This window comes from Ailuropoda melanoleuca, chromosome 4 (genome assembly GCF_002007445.2).
Source record: "Ailuropoda melanoleuca isolate Jingjing chromosome 4, ASM200744v2, whole genome shotgun sequence".
NCBI classification, from domain to species: Eukaryota; Metazoa; Chordata; class Mammalia; order Carnivora; family Ursidae; genus Ailuropoda; species Ailuropoda melanoleuca.
In genome coordinates, this window is record NC_048221.1 from 96,261,171 (window position 1) to 96,280,934 (window position 19,764).

At 54.7% G+C, this 19,764-nt stretch overlaps 1 protein-coding gene across 10 annotated transcripts in view; it reads right to left on the minus strand.

Moving 5' to 3' along the window:
• Nucleotides 1-19,764, minus strand: part of DCTN1 (dynactin subunit 1) — a 29,710-nt gene that overhangs the window by 788 nt on the left and 9,158 nt on the right. Inside the window, exons 1-31 of one of the 10 annotated variants that reach the window (XM_034659385.1) lie at nt 19,620-19,722; nt 16,043-16,288; nt 15,698-15,776; nt 15,463-15,497; nt 14,746-14,766; nt 12,328-12,345; nt 10,922-10,942; nt 9,508-9,699; nt 8,963-9,160; nt 8,613-8,817; nt 8,458-8,536; nt 8,178-8,337; nt 7,961-8,065; nt 7,593-7,784; nt 7,388-7,504; nt 7,001-7,153; nt 6,202-6,362; nt 5,927-6,095; nt 5,587-5,655; nt 5,297-5,359; nt 5,035-5,184; nt 4,711-4,872; nt 4,494-4,625; nt 4,148-4,273; nt 3,760-3,902; nt 3,308-3,474; nt 1,934-1,948; nt 1,609-1,742; nt 1,302-1,494; nt 962-1,041; nt 101-190 (exon numbers count right to left, since the gene is read on the minus strand). In XM_034659385.1, coding sequence (XP_034515276.1) covers nt 101-190; nt 962-1,041; nt 1,302-1,494; nt 1,609-1,742; nt 1,934-1,948; nt 3,308-3,474; nt 3,760-3,902; nt 4,148-4,273; nt 4,494-4,625; nt 4,711-4,872; nt 5,035-5,184; nt 5,297-5,359; nt 5,587-5,655; nt 5,927-6,095; nt 6,202-6,362; nt 7,001-7,153; nt 7,388-7,504; nt 7,593-7,784; nt 7,961-8,065; nt 8,178-8,337; nt 8,458-8,536; nt 8,613-8,817; nt 8,963-9,160; nt 9,508-9,699; nt 10,922-10,942; nt 12,328-12,345; nt 14,746-14,766; nt 15,463-15,497; nt 15,698-15,776; nt 16,043-16,270 — 3,657 coding nt within the window. In that variant the 5' untranslated portion in view covers nt 16,271-16,288; nt 19,620-19,722. Of the gene's footprint in view, nt 1-100; nt 191-961; nt 1,042-1,301; nt 1,495-1,608; nt 1,743-1,933; nt 1,949-3,307; nt 3,475-3,759; nt 3,903-4,147; nt 4,274-4,493; nt 4,626-4,710; nt 4,873-5,034; nt 5,185-5,296; nt 5,360-5,586; nt 5,656-5,926; nt 6,096-6,201; nt 6,363-7,000; nt 7,154-7,387; nt 7,505-7,592; nt 7,785-7,960; nt 8,066-8,177; nt 8,338-8,457; nt 8,537-8,612; nt 8,818-8,962; nt 9,161-9,507; nt 9,700-10,921; nt 10,943-12,327; nt 12,851-14,745; nt 14,767-15,462; nt 15,498-15,697; nt 15,777-16,042; nt 16,289-17,986; nt 18,267-19,619; nt 19,723-19,764 lie in introns of those variants that run through there. The other 9 variants (XM_019802015.2, XM_034659384.1, XM_034659381.1 and 6 more) reach the window with 9 other exon arrangements.

Here is a 19,764-nt window from a genome sequence, read left to right on the forward strand (position 1 = left end):
GACCTGAGACCCCAAAGACCTCTTCATATTCTGGGGGAGAGGGGAAGGACCCACCTGAGGCCTCAATACTGCCTGTCCTCCTCCCCATGCTCCCTCTTACCCTAAGGAAGGCTGACGAAGGGAAGGTGGCAAAGTCAGTGGGGACTGTGGCTCCAGGGCGCTGAGATACGGTCTCCTTAAGGACCTCATCCTGGCAAGGAGGAGAACAAGGGTTCATTTTGGGGACCCCCCAAGGCTAGCCCAAAATCTCCCTGGTTTCACAGGGACACTAATATCAGGAGGAGAGCAGGGACCTGGTCCTGTCACCATACTTTTGCTCTCACCTCCAACCCCATCCCCACCCAACATCCTTACTTTACAGATACCCATCCTTTGAAGCCCAACTCAAACTCCACAGCCTCTGGGAAGCCATCCCCAGCCATTCTACCCCACAGTAATCTCAGCACTGAAGAAGCTGTACCCAAACCCCACACTCTAAAAATGATCCCACGGGGCGCCTGGGTGGCTCAGGCATTAAGCGTCTGCCTTCGGCCCAGGGCGTAATCCCGCCATTCCAGGATCGAGCCCCGCATCGGGCTCCTCCGCTGGGAGCCTGCTTCCTCCTCTCCCACTCCCCCTGCTTATGTTCCCTCTCTCGCTGGCTCTCTCTCTCTGTGTCAAATGAATAAATAAAATCTTTAAAATAAATAAATAAAAAGTAAAAATAAAAATAAAATAAAAATGATCCCAGCTCAACCCATTCTGTTGATGAGACTGTGTCTTCTGTTTGCACCATGACAGTGAGCTTCTGAGGCAGGAACCCTGCCTTGCCCTCTACCTCCTCCCCAGTGGGCTGTCTAGCACAGGGCTGGGCCCACTGGAACTCTGGCAGTGCCCGTGGAAATGAATGTGCTAAGGGCTCCAGCAGGGAATGTTATGAAGCAAACTCTGTAGACTGAGGAAGGGCAGGGTCTGAGCTAACCTTGAGTTTCTCGATGGTGTCACTTAAGGACTTGAGCTGAGCCACCTGCTCCAGGAGTTGGGCTGACGGGCTCTTGGCAGCTGTGGGGAAGAAGGCTAGTGAGGCCCACCAAGGCCCAGGCAGGCAGCTGTACTGGATTAAGGGTTAGGCGTGCAGATATTAGACCCTCTCGTGGAGCAGGTACATAAGAGAATGGGTGAATCAAGCAAACTGAACACTGAGGCCAGAGAGCAACGCTGGGAAGAGCCTCTACGGTACGGCAGCTGCCTGGGTAGGGGTTACATCCCTGGGGTAAAGAAAGGCGGTATGTTATACATCTCAGGGGTTGGTGGGTCCATACCAGGGCTGGAACGAGTGATATCTACTACGTGGGTGTGTGTGCTCAGTTGATTCAATGTCTCCAACAGCTGGCTGGTCTTACGATACAGCGCACCAGCTGCTAGCTCACTGTCAGGGCCCTCGTGAGGTGAGGGGGAGAGCTTTGCCACATGCAGAGGGGGCAGGGCTGCTAAAGATGCCTTCATCTGGGCTCCCTGTGGGGGAAAGAAGAGGAATGGTGGTAAGAGATGATAGAAGGCCCTGCCATCTATCATCAGTGGGGCAGGTAGACTCCACCTGCGCCCCAGTCCTTCCTGTGACGCCCTCACCTTGAGGATGCTATTCTCATGCTGGAGCTGGGAGATGTGCAGCCTCATGGCCGAGATCTGCTGAAGCAGCAGTGGTGAGTCCTTCACCAGCCCGGGGCCTGGCACAGACCCTGGAGCCTGCCCAGGTGCACCGCCTGTGTGTACCAAGACAAATGTCATCAGCCGCAAGCGCAGAGGGTGGAAGATGGGCCCCAACCCTGCTCATCCCCTTTCTTATCCACTCCCACCTCCACTCCTGGTTGCTCCCAAGGGGGGAGTCTTTACCCTGCTCCCCCAGACCCACTTCCCACAACCCTGATAACCCCTCGCCGAGGTGGCTCTCTACCTCGCTGCTGTTCTTCTGTGCTCGGGATAGCCCATGGGGGAGCAGGAAGAGAGGAGAGAGGAGTTAGATGATTTGGGGGCTAAGGGGCCACACTAGAGGAATCCTGGACATGACCTACAAGAAAACCCTTTCCTAACCATCACTCCCCCCTAACAAGACCCTGCCCCTGCCCTCCGCGCTGGAGGAAGAGCAAATATGTGTGAAAGAGGGGCGAAGTGTGAGGAAGAGTGGCAGTGGGGGTGCATGCTGGAGGAAGCACTTGGGGCAGGAGGTGTTCCTGCTCCCTGCCTCACACTCCATCTCCAAGAAGGGCAGAGGGAACACTCCCGAGACCCCAAGACGTCTGCACCCTTGGTATTCTGCAGCAGCAAAGCTGAAGTTAAAGGTGCAGCCGCATTCCCTCCTCCTCAGGTTCCCCATTGTGCTGGGGTGAAAAACGCTCTTTTTTGGTGGGAAGTTTCATGAATCGAACCAATATCTGTTTAGAAAGCCTGTGCTATGAGAACACAACGTGGTAAATCTGGAGACCCCTTGGCCAAAGAACAGCAGCCAACTGTACCAATGAGTCCAAAGCCAACAAGTACTCGGTCACCAACCAAGAACAAGAGGCACCAGCGAGGGGGGTTTTGATGAGAACAAGACCCTAGGTGAGGCCAACTGACAAGACAGGCATAGCAGTGGAGCTCCAGAGATCCTGAGGGCTTCAGGGCAAGAAGTCTGTCTTCTGGAGGTAAGAAAGAAACTGAAAAACTACAGAGCAGACGAGAACTAACATGGCAGTGACCACCTCCTTGGTCCAGGAAAAGTGGGGAGACTGGGCCTCAGAACTAGAAAAACTCCAGGTAAGGAGCCCTGACCACACTAGAGATCAGGCAGAGGTCAGAACACAAGCCCCAAGTGGAACTGGGAGAACTCAGCAATGGAAGAGACAACCACACCACAGGGTAAAGTCACATGAACTCAGTAGGGAGAAATACAAAGTGCAAGCAAAGGAGCAATCAAGAGCAAGCATCAGACATGGCTGGATACAGCAGCAGAGTTAGTCTAATCTGCTGCAGGCTGATGACCCTCTGGGATATAGGGCTGGCACAGGAAGGCCAGACCCAAAAGGGACATCTGCTAGAGTCTAACTGGTGTTGTAATTCTGAGCTCCACTGACAAGCTGGTAATGCCCCACCTTGATCAGGGGGACTCTGTGCATATCTTCAGGAGAAGTAAAAACTTGGTAAAAAAGCTCTCACAGAGCGAAACTGGGCGAACACATTCCTGGCTGAACATCCAGTAAGCGGGGGGCAGAAGTCAAACTGGGGCAAGGACAGGAGGGAAACCATTCAATCTCATCTGGGCCAACACTGCCTATCCCACTACACTCACCACCAGCAATGCCAGAGACCAGGGTAGCAATACCCGAGGGAGGGGGCCCCCGGAGCCCCTCGATCGTGCGCTTCGACTGGCTGCTCAGCCGCTGCTTTAGCTCTGCCTTCTCTGCCTCTAGCTGGTCAATGTCAGCCTGGAGTGCGTCCATCGTTTCCTCAAACTCTCTGTGAAAGAAAATCTGTGCTTGGGCAGTGTCCCTCCCCCAGAGCCCCCTCCCCCACTTCTCAGGCCTGACAGGTCCTGAGAGTACCCCTGCTGGTGACGAGCCAGGTGCAGCACATGCTCTGCTGGGATGACACAGTGGGCTTGGCAATGGGGAAGCAAAATGGCATCTGTTCCCCGGAAGGGGTCTCCCTCTGAGAGGCCCCGGGGAGGGGATGGGTTAGGAGGGACAGCAGCTGGCAGGAAGGAGGAGGGGAGTAACCAGGGACCCAGGGAAGGCGCCTGACTTCTCCTTCTTCCGCAGCAGTGCCTGCGTCTCCTCCAGCCGAGTCTGGACTTTCTCGATGCGCTCGTCTGCATCCTTGGCAGCACTGTCCAGCTTCTTCTCCAGGAGACTCAGTCGCACATTGGCCTCACTCAGCTCCTCCCCCTGGACAAGGGCAGAGAGTGTCTGGTTCCCTTAAATCCTCTCATGGGCCCCAGGAACCTGGGACAGACCACGAGCTAGAAAGCTCCTAAGAGCCCATAGGTGCTCCCCTACTAATCACAGGTGCCACTTCTTCCCTTAACCCCCAACCAGTCTCAGCCCCAGGAGACCCCCAACACCCAGTGCTATCCTATACCTCAGCAATATTTCCTGGCCCTCCAGATCCCGAGCCTACACTACACCCTCACCTTGATTTTCAGTGACTTCTTCAACTCCTTGATAACTGTCTCTCTATCTTCAAGCTTCAAGCCAAGGCCTTCAGCATCGGTGATCTCCGCACGAAGGGCTGCAGCCCTCAGCTCAACTGGAGGAGGCTAGGGGTCAGGTGGGAGCAGAAGGCAGGGATGGAGAGAGGAAGTCACCAAAGTCCCCCTTCCAGAGAGAGCTGGGTATAGGGAAAGCCTTGCCTTCCAAGCAGGGTGGTGCTCTCCGGATTCCCTCCTCCTGCCTCCCAGCCCTCCCACAACCAGCAGTAGCTCTGTAAGTCCAGCTCCTCTGGGATCCTCGAGCCCCTCTAAAGAGTTCCCTGCCCACCTTGCTGGGGGGCCGCTCTGCATCATACTCGCCCTCCTGCATGGCTGTGGCCAGTTTGTTCATGGTACTGATGAGAATGTTGCTTGACTGGCGCAGACACTCATAGGGGCTGCTGGAGGGGGTCCCGTAGATCTGCAGGAGCAAGGGAAGCAGTGAAAATCCCATACTGGCCACATGACTCCATCACCACCACCTCCACCCAGCCGTCCAGGCCCACCTGCTCGCTTGCTTTGAAAGCCAGCTCCTCCAGGGCAGCTACAGGCAGTCCCTCATTCTCTGCCAGCGGGGCAATGAGCTGGGCAGCAGCAGCTGCCACCTCCTGCAGCACGGCCACCACCCACGTCAAGTGTTTCCTGCAGTCTAGGAGCGTGTCCGACACCTGTGCGACAGTCCAGAGTCAGGAGCCCACCCTGGGTCCCACGCCACAGCTCCCCGCTACCTCAAGACCATTCTTGTTCCCTGACCAGAGGCAGATCGCAGCACTCTAGGCCCCTCCTGGTTCTACTCAGCTTCCTTTCCTTCCCCCTTCGCTGCCCTAAACCTGTGGTCCAAAGGCCAGTGCAGCTGGGATCCCAGGAGCATCTGTCCCTGGCATTCGCCTTCGGATCTTCTTGCAGAACTGGCGGATGTCACTGCATGATGTTTCCAGGTCCCGGAGTAGGAGGGCAATATCTGAAGCCTCCTGGCCACCCTACTCAGGGAACAGGAAATAGATGGGGAACCAACACAGCATCAGGGCTGGAGGTGAGGAGGTGGGGATTAATGAGGAAGAGGAGGTCAAAGAGATCTGGCTGTGCTCTCACCTGCAAGAAGGCACGCAGCCGTCCCACCTCCACGCTCATGCAGTCCAGGGCACTCTGGGTGAACTGTAAGGAAAGATGCCTGTGGTTGTCAGCCCCCAACAGAGCCCTTCTCCCCCACCGCCATTTCTAAATAGTCCCCACCCTCCACCAACAAAGATGTCGGTTCTCCGCCTTCCCTGATCTGACTGTTCCAGTCTTATGGGACACCCCTTGAGGGTCAGATCTCTTGACCTGATGTCCTCCACTGCTGATCTTTACAGGGGGCTCAACCACTGGCCCGGACACCTCACCTTAATGTGGTCAGCCAGCTGCATGGTACTGTCCTCGGGCTGTTCGGCAAGATGGATACTATACAGATGCTGAGGAGAAATGACAGAGAGACAGCCTTTAGACCTTGGAAGGATAGAGAATTCTTCCCAAACTGCAACTTGAGCACCGGTCATCCTAGGACTCTGGAGGTGTAAGAGAATCTGAGACCCCAAAGCACTGCATCCTCAGGCAAGCTCCTTTAGGAGCAAGCCAAGCCTTAAGCAGCTGGCCTAGGACCCACAACCTCAGCCACACTGGCAACAGCCCCAGCAGGAGAAACCTTCCCTCCCTGCTGTGCCAAGCCGAATTCTCGCCGCCGACCTGGTAGTATTTGATGGCCTTGGTGAGAGGCTCTACGTTGACAGTCTCGTCCAGCTGATCCTTGTGTAACAGCTCAATGAGGAAATCCAAGGAGCGCTCATGGGCACTCATTTCAGGGTAGAGACTGCCGACCTTCTTATACACGTCCACGTTGCACTGAGAGAGGGCGCTAGAGACCAGAGAACGATTCTCTGAGGCCAAGGCCTGCCAGGCAATCTCAGTTCCACCCAGTCTTGGCCCTGTGGTCCCAGACCAGGGGCCAGGGGGTCACTCACTGCTCATAGCGGTGGAGTGTGGCCTGCAACAGACTCAGCGAGTACACCAGCCCAGCAGCAAAGCTCAGCTGCTCCCCTGCAGCTCCTCGGAGCCCGGGCCGCTCCGAACAGTTTTCACTTAGTTCAAACTTCTCCTGGGCCTGCTTCCGGATCAGCTCTGCCTGTGGGAAGAAGCATCGGGGACCTGGGGCTCAGAGCAGAGGATGGAGAACACAGACTCGGGAACACAGGACACAAACTAAGCAACTAGGTGGGGCGGGGCGGGGGGGGGGGGGGGGAAGAGACACACATATAGACACACAGAGGAGGAAAGCAGAAATAGCTCTTAGATAGGGAGGGAGGCTCACCTAGGGAACGGATAATGCTGTGATTATTGGCGGTTGTGAGGATTTGGGATGTGGAGAAGAAAGAGTAGTGAACCAGTGGGACCGAGCTCTTTCCTGCCTTAAAGCTACTGCTTCTGCCACCCTTTTACCTGAATTCTATCCTGACGGTTATCCCCCAACTAGCTCCTAATCATCTTCTGGGTCTCAGTTCAAATGTTCTTCCTCCAGTGCCACCCTTCCACCTAATCAGAGCCCCAACGGTGCTGTTTCAGAGAAGCCACCTGCCCGTCACAACCCAGCGTCTGTAATACACATCCACCTGCGACTTGGTTGACTACCTTCCTCCACTACATGATCAACTCTCTGTGAGCAGGGACGCCGACTGCGATCTTCACTCGGCATCCTCCAGGCCTGCTACACAGCAAGCTCAACAGTCTTCCTGTTGAACATGTGATTAGACTGACCGGTCATACCTTGCAAATGAGACGAGGCATGAGCAGCAGCACCAGGACGCAGTCATGGTCCCCACCCGGCCGAAGGAAGCTGTCGGGCATGAAGGCTGTCAGCAGGGACATGTGCCGGTTGGCCTGGGCCACCTCCATCTGCCTCAATTCCATCTCAATTGCCTGTGAGGCGGACAGGTAGGTGGGCTCTCAGCCAGGCTGGAGAGAGAGTTGGAACTAACATGCCTCGTTCCACCAGGTCCCCTACTTTTGGGACAAGCCTGGGCCAAGAGGCTTCCAGACCACCAAGCAAAGCATCCCCTCTCCTCCAGCCACATGAAATCCAGATCAGCCTACAGCCACACCCAGGCTGGATCCCCAACACTCCCCACTCTCTGGCCCAACCGCTGTCCTGACCTTGGCATGAGCCTTAGTCTCAGCAAACTTGATTTTGAAGTCAAAAGTCTCCGGGGGTGGCTGCTGCTGCCTCTCCACAGATGCTTCTTGCTGGTTGGTCAGTTCACGATTCACGTCCTGGGAGGAGAAACAGACGATGAGGCACAGCTGGGTCACGAGGGAGCCCAGGGTGACTACGCGTGGACAGCAGGGGGTACACGGGCACCTGAAGGTGGGCGGTCAGCTGGCGGTACTTCTTTATGGTTTGCTGGTAGTCTGCGACCGTCTCCTGAGCTGCCTCCACACGCTTCTGGGCCTCCCGGACCCGCGCACCCGCCATGTCCAGCTGCTCCCGCAGCTCCAGTTCCGTCTCTCGAGCATTCTCCTGCAGCTCATCGTTCATCTCATTCATCGCTTCCTGGGACGCCACAAGGCAGCAGGGCAAAGGAAAGGCAGAGTCAGGATAGCAGGTCAGGGTGGGGCCACTCACCACACAGCCTGCTCAAAGGTCAGGAGTCATGCCAGTCCCTCTTTTAGCAAGTGCCTTCCAAATACCCTCCATCAGGGTGGGAAGTCAGGGGTCTATCCTCTTACCAAGTCCCCCACGGTCTCTCTCAACTCTCGCACTTTCTCCTCTAGATTCAGGTTCCGGTCTGTTAGCATTTCCACCATCTCCTCAGCACCCAGAGCAGCGTCCACCTGCGTTACAGGGAGGGAACAGGGAGAAGGGCTTCTAAAAGGTACCTAGAAAGAGGCGACACCAACCTCAGAGGAGAGGGGTCCCCTGGGCCAGGGCCTGGGCTCCCCTGACCTGCTCCTTGAGCTCATCGATGGTGCTCTCTGCCTGGTTTAGCTCCTCCTGCAGACGCTCCCGCTGCTGCCTCACAACCTCCAGCTCTTGGTTCTTCTTTTCCATGAGCTTCTGGAGTTTCACATGCTCCTGCTTCTCTGAGGAAGAAAGATCCCGCATCCTGCGGGGAAGCAGGGAAGGGAGAAGGGAGAAAGTGTGTCCAAGTCACTGGCGGTGGCCACTCTAATACATCTAGAGACAGGAGAGTGAGCCTAGGAGCCAAGCAGGGAGGGGACCCTACCTCACTAGGGCGTCCTTCAGGCGGGCGTTCTGCTCCTCGAGCTGCTTGAGCTGGTAACTGGACGCTGCCCCGTCTGAGCCTGGGGAAGACCATGAACACTTTCAGACATGGTTCCAACCCCACCGTGTGGCCCCCAGCAGCTCCTGGCCCCTTACCCTTCTCTTCAATCTCCGCTTTGAGGATCTCTAAGTCAGTGGTGAGCTCATCCACACGTTCCTTCAACGCCTCCACCTCCTGCTGCAGGGACTCAGCCCGCTCTTCAGCCATCTCCTTGTCCAGGGTGGCCATCTCGATGGCATCGGCAGTGTCAGCCATCTCCTCCATGTACCGCTCCTTCGCCTCCAGTGCCTCCTTGGCTTCCTGAGGGGTGGAGGTTGGTGGGAGTGCAAGCAGAGACACGCCTCATGCACCCTTTTGCACAGGCTATTCCAGGCTCTGGCCTAGTGTCCAGTGCACTGGCTTGGGTCCTAAGCAACTCAGCTCCCTTGTTCCCCCCAAGTCCCACCTTCCGCGCCTCCTTGAGGCGTCGCTGCAGGTCCGCCTGCTGCTCCTGCATCTTGCTCTTCCATTCTTGCACCTGCTCCAGCTGGATCTTATGTTTCTCCAGCTCTTTTAGTTTTGCCTTGTCTTCTGCCCGTTTCAACCGCAGGGTCTCCAGTTTCTCCTCCAGGTCCCGCACCTGGGCCCTCAGCCCCTCCTCCTCCTGCAAAGGAGAGACCTCTCAGTAGGTGCATAGCCTCCCCCTCCTCCACACCAAGGCTGAGCTGGAGCAAAAGGACAGGAATGTATGCAAACATCATTCCGGCCCCAGGGTCAAAAGCAAAAGTGGCCTATGAGCATGTGAGAAAGGACGGGTGCATAAGGGGAAAATGTGGAAGAAAGGCAGAAAAGAAAGGGTAGCTGAGTGAACGGCAGAACCATACTCTACATCCCCACCCTTCAGAGCCAAATTCTGGGTCTCCCTCAACCCTGGAAAATTTCTAAGATCCTGCCTGGGGTCACAGGCCCCCCTATGTCTTGGTTCTTCTTCACTCCAACCCCAGTCCTTACCTTGGAGGGGGAAGGCAGTGGGGGAGCCGCTCCAGGAGAGGTGAGAGCCGGTGTGGGGATGATGGGTGCTGCCAGCGGAGTCTGAGCTGGGGTGCTGGGCTCACTGCTGCTTAGCTCACCTGCTGATGCTGAGCCAGAGGGGCCCAGGGAGCTACTGGCCCCAGCCACCCCAGTACTGGCTGGGCGGGTGGGCTATTCAGAGAGGGCAGAGGAAGGCCAGAAAAAGAACATGGGTGGTGAGAAAGACAGAATATGAGAATCCGCCAAGGGAAGGAGACAGAAAAGGAAAAAGGCAGTGAGAGAGTATCAAAGCACAGTGAGAACAGAGAAGCAGAGTGAAGGGGAGAGGAAAAATGACACAGAGTCAGAGACAGTGACAAAGGATGGGGGAGGCAGGAGGCGGGCAGAGGAGAGAGGGAGGAAGTGATAGAAGACATAAGATTATAATGCTTCTCCCTTGGCACTGACCCCATATTCCTCCCAGCTCTGGCACTACCCCCTTAGAGCAGAATCCCTTACTCCCCAGACCTCCCCTCTGTGACCCAGTTGTGATCATTCTAGCAATTTCTTAATACTCCCAGTTCTGTCGTTGTTCTGGGCTTGTACTCTCCTCCCCCAGGAAGAAAAAGTGCCTCAATGTCATTCCCAGAGCAAAAGAACAAATTGGAGTTTGTTCTCTAACTTTCACGTTCCCAGAGAAGGCTGGGCTAAAAGTGGGGGTATCAAGCTCTGCATCCCACTCTTTGGGAATTGAGCTAATTCTCCCTCCCTTGATCCACTTTAGGGACCTTTCAGGTAAAAGGGCCAAAGTGGAAGTTGTACTCCTAGGCTCCCCCTTGAAACATGGTCAGTACAGCCGACTTTCTGTCATCTCCCTCCCCCAAGACAAAGGGGCTCTAACCATGGGGCTGGGGCAGAGTTCCCTGAAGCCCCAGGCCCTGGAGCAGACAGGCCTGCCCAGTGCTCTCCCTTGCAGTATGGAGACCTGAAGCTCTCCTGATGGGCTGACACTCAGAGATCACATGCTACCCACAGATAACCCCAGGTCCTTATCCCCTGACACTGACACTGCCAAGTTGTTCTTTGCCTTTCTTCCAACTTCCGCCCCCAGTCATGCATCAAAAAACTAGTCAAAATGCCCTTCTTCAAGAAAGCTAGCCCTGATTGACCACAACCATTCTTGTTTCTCTTCTGCACTCAGGCTACTGGCTCAGACAACCTCCTAAGAGCCAGAAGTCATTTTCCCAGGAGAGGCTTGTCACCACCCTCAGTCCCCTCACTCCTCTGAAAAAGAAGACCCAGGATGCACTGCGACCACCTTTAACTTGTTCACACACATGCCCACACACATGCACATGCCTGAAATGTGAGTCCATACTCAGTGGCTTGTACAGAGGCCTTTTTTTTTTCTCACCTTGGGCCGCCGAGTTGTGGTCTGGACAGGCAACAGGAGCCAGAGGAGGAGGAGTAGTCAGGAAAGAAAGGATAATGGCAGAAAGACAGACAGCAGAAGGGACAGCAATGAGAGCAGAAGAAGTACCAGGAATGGGGTTACACTTAACTGCCTCCCCACTCCCATCCCCACCCCATCCCCTTTTCCCTCCAGTCAATCACCTTGTTTCTACTCCAGGACCTCAGAATCCTATTCCCCATTTGTTGCTTGCCCCACTTATGCCCAACCCTTGCAGATCTCATGCCTTCAAACACCCTGAAAATCCCAGAAATCCCCATCTCCTAGGCTGAGCCACAGAAGACCAAAGGCAGCAGCTGGTGGAGGTCCCTGGAGACGGTCCTTCTTACACTCCAGCCCAGAGCCAGAGGCCCCGCCCACCCACCACTCCCAAGGACTTTCCCAGGTCAGCCCCTTCCTCCAAGTGCCAGACTCCACAGAAGACCCCCTACAAATAACATATGCGCAGAGTGATGCTAGAAGCCCAGAAGTGAGTGATATAACCCCAGCAGGGGGGCTCAGGCCCCCTAGGCAAAACAGCGCTGCTGTCCTCCCTACCCTATCCCCTCCCCCAGGACCAGATCCTGCAGCAGTCCCCATCCCTAGGGCAGAGGGCTCAGGTGTCAGGTCCATGAATACTGCATTAACCAGAAGCCCAGAGCTCAGCAAAGTAACCCCACCCAAGCTGCAAGAAAGGACATGGGGGTGGGCAGCAGCATTGAGAAACTAGTGCCCTAAACAAAAATAGATGATTAATCCCAAGTTCCAAATTGTGTTCCTGCTACTCAGTATCTTACAGCAAACCAGCAAAAACAGATTTGGCTTGGACTCTACCTCTAGGAGACACTGAGTCCAAGGAGATCAAACCCCACCCCTCCTACCCTGAGATAAGCTTCCATAGCTGTGGGTCAAAAACTATTCTAGGGTCCCCATCCCACCCTGGAAAAGCCCTTTAATACAAACCCTGGTGGAGAAGGGATGCTGGGAGTACAACCGAGAGGCATCCTAGCAAAGAATAAGGGTGAGGTCGGCCTGCTAGAGGCATGAAGACACTGGGACCTGCTTCCCCACATCCTCTCACAGGAAACTCCCATAGCCAGTTTGCAGCAAAAGCTGACTAAAGCCCAAGGCTGTGAGGCCACTGGGTACAAGACCAGAATACACAGTCAGAGCCCAGAGCAGGGAGCAAATGCCCAGGGTGTGGGGCATGGCAGTGACACACACCTCTCCCTGGCCCCCACCTTCATCCCCACCCTCCTCCCCCAACCAGGTAGACAGATGAAGTCAATCAGCCCCCACCCCCACCCCAGGAGCCTGCTGCCACCATCGCCCTGGCAACCCGGCAGCAGGACCAGAGCAAGCAAGAGTACCTTTCGGGCTGTCGGCGCCTGTCTCATCATTGCAGAAAACCAAAGAAAGCCAGGAAAGGAAAGAGAAGGAGGGACAGAGGAGGATGGACAAACACACAGAGGAAGGACAGACGAAGGGAGGGAGGGAAAGAGACCGAACAGAGGAAAAGGCGGCGGAGACAGGAGATTAGTGCATCAAATCCCAACAATGCAGCCTCAGCTTCCCGGCAGGCCGGCTGCTCAGCCCGCAAACGGCTGTGGCTCAGACGCAGAAGCCCCCCGCAGGTGCGCAGTGGGACAGCCAGGCTCCGGCAGGCACCGGAGAGGCGCCCGGCCCAGTTCACCAGCTAAGGCTGATGGCAGCCTCAGTGGCCGCAGCACCAGCTCCACCTGACGTCATGCACCCACCCTCCTCTGAACCGTGGGGGTGGAGCCACTGCTCCTCGGTCACCTAGCAACCGCCGGGCTCTGCTGGCTCCTCCTCCTCCACATGACTGGACAAAGTCCTGCGCAGAACCCGCCCTGCTTCTTCCTCCATAGAACAGGTTCTGACTCCTCCTACCCTTCCCTCCCACCCCCAATCCCCAAGAGTCTGCTCCAAGAAACTGGGCTAGGGGCCATCCCAGAAATGGTACTCTCCAGGGCCAGGGCATGACTGGGCAGGGCCACGGAGCCTCACTGCTCCACCAGCCTCTCTCATACACTCCCCTCTGCCCACAGCCCCATCAACTCCACTTGTCTCATACACACGGACAACGCCCTGACCGTTGGTCTCTCATGAGGCACACGCACCCAGAATACCCCTCCTGTGACAGCATCCGCTCTGAGGGGCACACAATGACACTAAGAAACCCTGGGGAACATTCAGCAGCAGCTCTAATGACAGTGTTTGGCTCCTCTCCCAAACCTCCCCTGGTTGCTGGCAGATTAAAGCCTGTCTCTAAAGACCTTCCAGAAGGGCCCAGGCACCTTGCAGCGACATCTGGGTTCTCTTCTGCTCTCCTCCTCAAAGTTCCTTTTAAGGTTCTGGTGCTAGCTCCCTGTTCCCCCCAGGTGGTGAGAGCACAGCCCTGGGCTAAATGATCTGCTGTGAGAGAACCACTGGAGAGGAAGACCTTGCTGGGGACTTGACTATTTGACCAGCACTTTGCACGCGAGCAAAGAAGGCCCTGTATCCCAGCACAGGCAGCCTAGGCCGGGCTTTGCCACACTTCCCGAGGCAGCTGCCAAAACCCCTGCTTCCGGACATAGCTCAGGCCCCGCCCAGGCTCAGGTCCGCCTGTGGCGAGAACTCCTCCATGGATATCAGACTGCAGGTCCGTGCTCTTCTCTATTCAGAGGCCTGAGGCAAGACTGGGAGCCCCAACCAGGAGACAAGAATCCAGGGAAGACGCCAAGTTTCTATAACCTTGTAATGGGTTCAGCATCCTTTAGAGCATTATATTTCTTCTTACATCCCCACTCCCACCTGAGCCAGGACCTCAAAGCAAGTACCAGAATGTGGTCTCTTCCATGGCAAGACTCCAGAGTGAGGACCCATCAACAACCAGGAGTTGAAAAGATGTTTTCCTCTCCCCACCCACTGCCCCAATCCAGTAGCTCTCCATGCAGGTCAGAGGGGCCTGAGACAACTGGCGACAAGGAAATCACAAAACCATACATGTGGCACGGGACATACAGGTCAGACGACAGGCACATGCAGATCAGAGACAGCTTGGGCACAGGCCCAAGGCAGGGGCTGGTGTGAGGAAGTGGTCAAGGCAGTGACTTAAGAGTTTAAAAAGAGTCTGGGGGTGGCCCAGTTGAGTCCCACACAATGACGGCTGATGGAAGGCTGCCAAGGGTGGGAGCTGGGCCTCAAGCACAGCACCAGAGGCAGGAAGAGGCAGGGAAAGACTGATGGAGAGCAGAGCGAGGGTGGGCATCCATGGCTAGCGCCCGTATAGAAACAAACACACAGCCTCTTAGGCTTTCCAACTCAGGACTGTTCTTCCTGTGCTCTGCTCCCTGGCCTCCTGCCTCCTTGCCCAGTCATCTCATTTGGTACTTTCTCCACTCCCAACCTCCCAGTGTTTCCTTCCACTGCCCCCAAACTCAGACTGAAAACCCAGTGTAACCCAGTAAATTCCCTACTCCATGCTGCTGCTTTACATTTACAGTCGAAATGCTTGGAGTCTCTGACTAGAAGTGCTAAGGCAGTGGGGAAGGGGACAAGGAGGTGCAGAGGTCATCTCTAATAAGTGCCACCTGAGCCTGGACACTGAGCCTGATGTCCTTGCACCCCTCAAAGGAACCTGAAAGCCAAGGCCACCATTTCCTCTGGCCATCCCAGCCCCAAGGTCACACAAACATGCATGCAGCAGCCCAAGGACATGCAGGACAGCTGGGGAGGGGGCTCCTGGCCCTCAGCCACCCAGGCACAAATAGTAAACACGCCACCTTCTTAGGCTTCAGTCCCCGCTGCATGAGGAGTAGGAAAGGGCAGAGTTAGAGAACAGACATCACAGTGTGCTAGCTGGCCAGACATCCTGGGTGGGGGTGTTAAGACCAACTCAGGTATACACAGGTAAAGGGGAGAGTCAGGTCACTGCCAACTCCTGGGTAAGTGAGATGAGGGGTCCCTCAAGGATCAGTTTCCAGGATGTCTACATCCTGACCCAAAGAAGCTGGAGGGTCTGAATCCCCACCTCACACACCCTGCGCAGAGCAGTGGAGGAGAATTAAAACGGGCCCTCGGCATGCAGCCTAAAACAGGCAGCAGTAGCCCTTACCATTCACTTGTGAACAGGAGAGCTCCTTCTTCTTCTAGCTCTCACCTTACCCCTACCCTCCGAACTTTAAGATCCTGGAAGCCTTGGGTACCAAAAGGTAGGAAGCTGGCAACAACACTACTAGGGTCAGACATGTCTTTCCTATCATCCCTAGCCTTGGCCCCATGACCCTAAACTTCTGGGCCCTAACAGTTCTTCCTTGCTACCACCTTTACCCCTAAAGCAGCAACTCATAACCAGAAAGCTTCCTTCTCAGGGAGGTTGGAGACTAGAAGGCTTAACTCCGTTTACTCACCTACTATTTCTACCTGCCTAGCAGTGGTCTCCCTCCTCTTTCTCCTTTCCCTCTTTCTCTTACTCTCCACTCCCACCCCCAACCACTCACCAGTTTGCTGGTCTTTGCAGTTGAGTCTGTTCCCTCTGTAGAAAGCAAGCAGAAACAAAGTGTGTGTTTGTATAGAGGGGTGGGGGCAGAGTCCATCGTGGTGAGGTAGAAAAGACATAACAAGGGAATATGGCGGTGATGGAAAAATCTCAGGAACCACTGTGGCCCTGTATTCTGGGGAGAAGTCCTGGGGACTCCTGGATGTGGGAAGGCAACTTAACTGGGTGGCTGTTACCTCTTTTGAGGACCTTTGAGGCAGAAGAATCAGGTGTCTCTGGGGAAGTAGTATCTGCTCCATCTTCAAATACCTGGATCTGAGGCCAGAGAACAGACTCAATATAGCCAGATCAAGGATGACTGTGATCTGGGCCCCTCTCCACGCACCGAGCAAGCCCAGGGTACAGGGCAGCTCACAAAAGGATGGACATAAGGATGGATCACCAATCTTCCCTCCCCCACTACCTCCCACTCTCTCAACCAGAGACGTACACTCATGCACAGGAAAAGGGAGCCCCACACAAAAGCTGCACAAGCAACAGAGCACGTGCACATGCACACACTCAGAACAGCGTATAGGTACCTGGGACTGACGCACAAAGATGCCATGCCCTTCATCACAAGTGAAGTACTTCCTGCCTTGGACAGTTCCATCATTCTTGCCCTTTGCTTCATCCAGGATCACGCCGACCCATTTGCCAGTGGCAAAGAGAGTGGCTCCTACATAGGCCACAGTGCCTCGGTGGCCTTTTCCAATCACCTCCACACGGGAGCCCACTCGCAGAGGCCGGGCACTTGCCTCTGCGCTCATTCTGCTGCCACTGGGCGTCTGAAAGAAAGACACGTGCAAACATACGCAGTTAAAGGTCTCAGGTTGAGGGTGTCCATCCTAATGCACCAGAAAGGCCCCAGTCAGCATCCTGGACTGAAAAAGGACAAGAAGTCACTTCCCTGAACCCCATGTTCAGGGTGAAGTGGACCCCAAATTCCCTTTTGAACAATACCAGTGATGTTCTAAGACTTCTCCGAACTCCTCTAGAATCTGCCACAATTTTTAAGAGTTTATATTTAAATTTTATAACAAATCAGAATTCAATGCAGACCTGTGAACGTCACCACATGGCTTCTCTCTCAGGAGCACTGCCCCCAAGGAGGGGAATGAAGCTCAAGCGAATAACTCAATTGAGACCAGGCTCTCCAAAACCCAGTGCCCTGACTCAGGTGCCTAAGCTGAGAAGACAGGTGACTCATGGGTGACCCCACAGGATCCTATTCCACTCCCCACTGCTGTCTTCCCTGTGATACAACAGCTCTCTTAGGCCTCTCCCTTTCAAAAGTACACAATTGTGCCTCCTTCCAACCCTCAAGTCACCATCACTCCTTCCAGACCCAACTCCCCCCACCCCATCCACACACCCACCATGACATTCCTAGATGCCTCACCGCAGCCCATTCAACCATTTAGTTCCCTTCATCCTGGCCTGAGACCTGTTCTATCAACTCTACCCCAAGCTCTAGAGATCCTTCCCCCACACTATGTTGCTATACAAAGAAAAACAAAGTCCAGATAAATCAGGTACCTCAGATCTGACCTACACTGTCCCCTAGACTCTGCCCAGTGGTCCAAATGGATGGCTTATCACCCCATGGGTGGACAAGGCAAAGGAATAGACTAAACATTGTCCTTCGGAAGTTCTCAGCTTCTGACACACCCGTGATGACAGGACACAACATGAAATTAGGTTTCTAAAGAGGGCCATGGTTTAGAAGAAAATCACACCTAAGCCATTTTTAGCAATAGCAGCTCCTTGAACCAAGGGCCTTGCAGCAAAAAGATGAATGAGGCATGAGAAAGTGACTCCCTGATTCTGAAGATTCCACAGGGCTCCCTCTGATGCTCCCACTTGGCTTCAGAAGGGAGCCCTGCCAGGGCCTGTCACTCCCCAAATCCCTTCCCCAAAGGGCTCATCCAGGAAGATTAAGGATATAGCTAGCAGGGGCTCCAGGACCCCAAATTGCACCTGGGACAGCAGGGTTGCTCTCATGGATCTGACAACAAAAAGAACTGACAGTGACATCAGGGCTAGCCCCAAACTCAGGAGACTCCCTCAACCTCCCAACCCTAATAAGCCTCTCAGAACCAGGTGGACACAATAGTGCGTACAGATTCAATCTCAACCAGAAGACAGAGAAAGCAAGTGGCAAACAACAGAGCAGCTCTAAAGAAAGGCGTCACTGTAAGGCCATTCCAACCCACCAACCCCACTGAGAGTCCCCAACATAGTCTGATCCCTTCAGAAACCTCTAGCCAGAGGTCCAATTAGAGTCAAAGGTCAGGCCTTGCCAGCCCCCACTGAGGGCCCATCTCTGGGAGGGGAGGCCTGTCCAGCCTAACACCATCAGTCCCTGCTGCGAGTGGCCCCAGCCTAGCTCCAGCCTGTCTCCCCAGCCCCCACAGCAGTGTCCACAGGCACCCAGGCCTTCTCCAGAAGCCCTCTCAGGGCCATCCCAGATAAGGACCACTTACCCGGCTGTACATATGCCTCTTGCTCTGGGCCATGTTGCTCACCCGGCTTCTACCCCCTCCCCCAGTGGGCCAAAGACAGAGAGAAAAGGCAAAAACCTAGGCAGGAGGGTCAGGGCTCCAGGCCCTCATGGACAGACACAGAAGCCGTCAGGCGCGGCCCTCCCCAGTCCATGGACCTCACTCGGTGGCCTACCAGGGTAGGGATGGGGGCAGAGATGGGGGCTGAGGAGCAAGTCCTCTCTGCTGCCTGATGATTCCTGAACCCAGAGACACCGAATCCTGCTTGCCAGCTGATGAGTCTCACTCTGCGCTAGTGCTGCTCTAGACTTGTCAGGAACCGTGTTAGCCTCTGGGTCCTAGTGCCCCCCTGCTTCACCTGGGCCAGACAAGCAAGGCAGGACTCGGGGGCTCCACCCATACCACAGACCCTCAGCAGTCACCTCTAGAGTAAACTGTTACTATTTCGGGCTGGGAGCACAGCACTGACTGGTCCTCCTAGTCTGTACCCCTCAGCATCACTGCTGCCACCCCTAACACTTCCCCCCACAATGTGCCTTAGCAGGACCACAAGCATCAAGTGACACTCAAAGAGATCAGCTACCTATGAGCCTCCACGCAGCCAAAATAAGGGTCTCTTACACCCCCTTTCTGGGGCTCTTCTTTCTCCCTCCTTTTTCTAAACTCTAGACTCAGGGCCCAAACCCATATAATTAGTCTGAATTTCAATTTCACCCTGGGCTGAAGCAGCCAGACCCAGTGCACTGCACAGCAAAGGAAGGGCAGTAATGGGGGTAACCTCATACAGTAAGGCAAGTCAATACCTATGTTCCCTCCACACTGGCAAAGGTTGCCAGACCCTTGCTCTCTTCTGGCTGTTATAAAGGGCCAGGCTCAAACTGCAAGACTATCAGGTTCAACTGGATGAATAACTGCAGAGAGCTCCACATGCCCCTTGTAGCTCAAGGCCCAGCCCACCTCAACCACCTGCCCCTTACACTCTTGGCCTTGCTTCCCAGCCATCTCCTTAACAGAAAAAACGAGATGGTTTCTTTTCTACATTTCACCAAATTTCTTTAATAACCACATATTACTTTTATAATTAAAAATATTTAATTTAATAAGATTAAGCATTCTAGTGAGAGGTCTCCAGAGGGCTAAGTCATGATGCCACTGAATTCGCTTACCCATCTAACACGGGCTAGGAGCCAATACACCACGCTCCCTGCCCCTGAGCACTCAACAAGGTTGGCTTGGGGTCTGACCCGTATAACTCCACTAGGTGCAGTGTGGATCTAGGGATACCTGTCTTGTCTATGCTGGACTTCACTGGCCAAACAGAATCCTCCTCCTCTTCACCCTCTTTCTAAGGCAGGCCAGATAGCCCAACAGTAGAACGACAGTCAACATCCAGATATATGGCCCCAAAACACCTCTCCACATCTTCAATCCTGGCCAGAACCCCTAGGGAACCATTTCTCTCGTCCCCCGCAAAAATCTCCATGTTTGCCCCTTCCCTTCCTTATTCACATTTACTCAGGTAGGCAGGGCCATGCAGCTCCTTGCGCCTGGACTTCGCATGTTCAGAGCACTTTACAGTCTACAGAGCACCTTGAAAAACATAATTTTATAGTACCGTGGTTAAGAGTGCTGTTTCTAGACTCTGGACTGCTTATGTTCAATTCCTGGCTTCACCACCTGGGAACCACCCTGGTCCAGCTACTCAACATCTCTGCAATTCGATTTCCTTATCTGTCATTTGGGAACAAAGAACATATCTC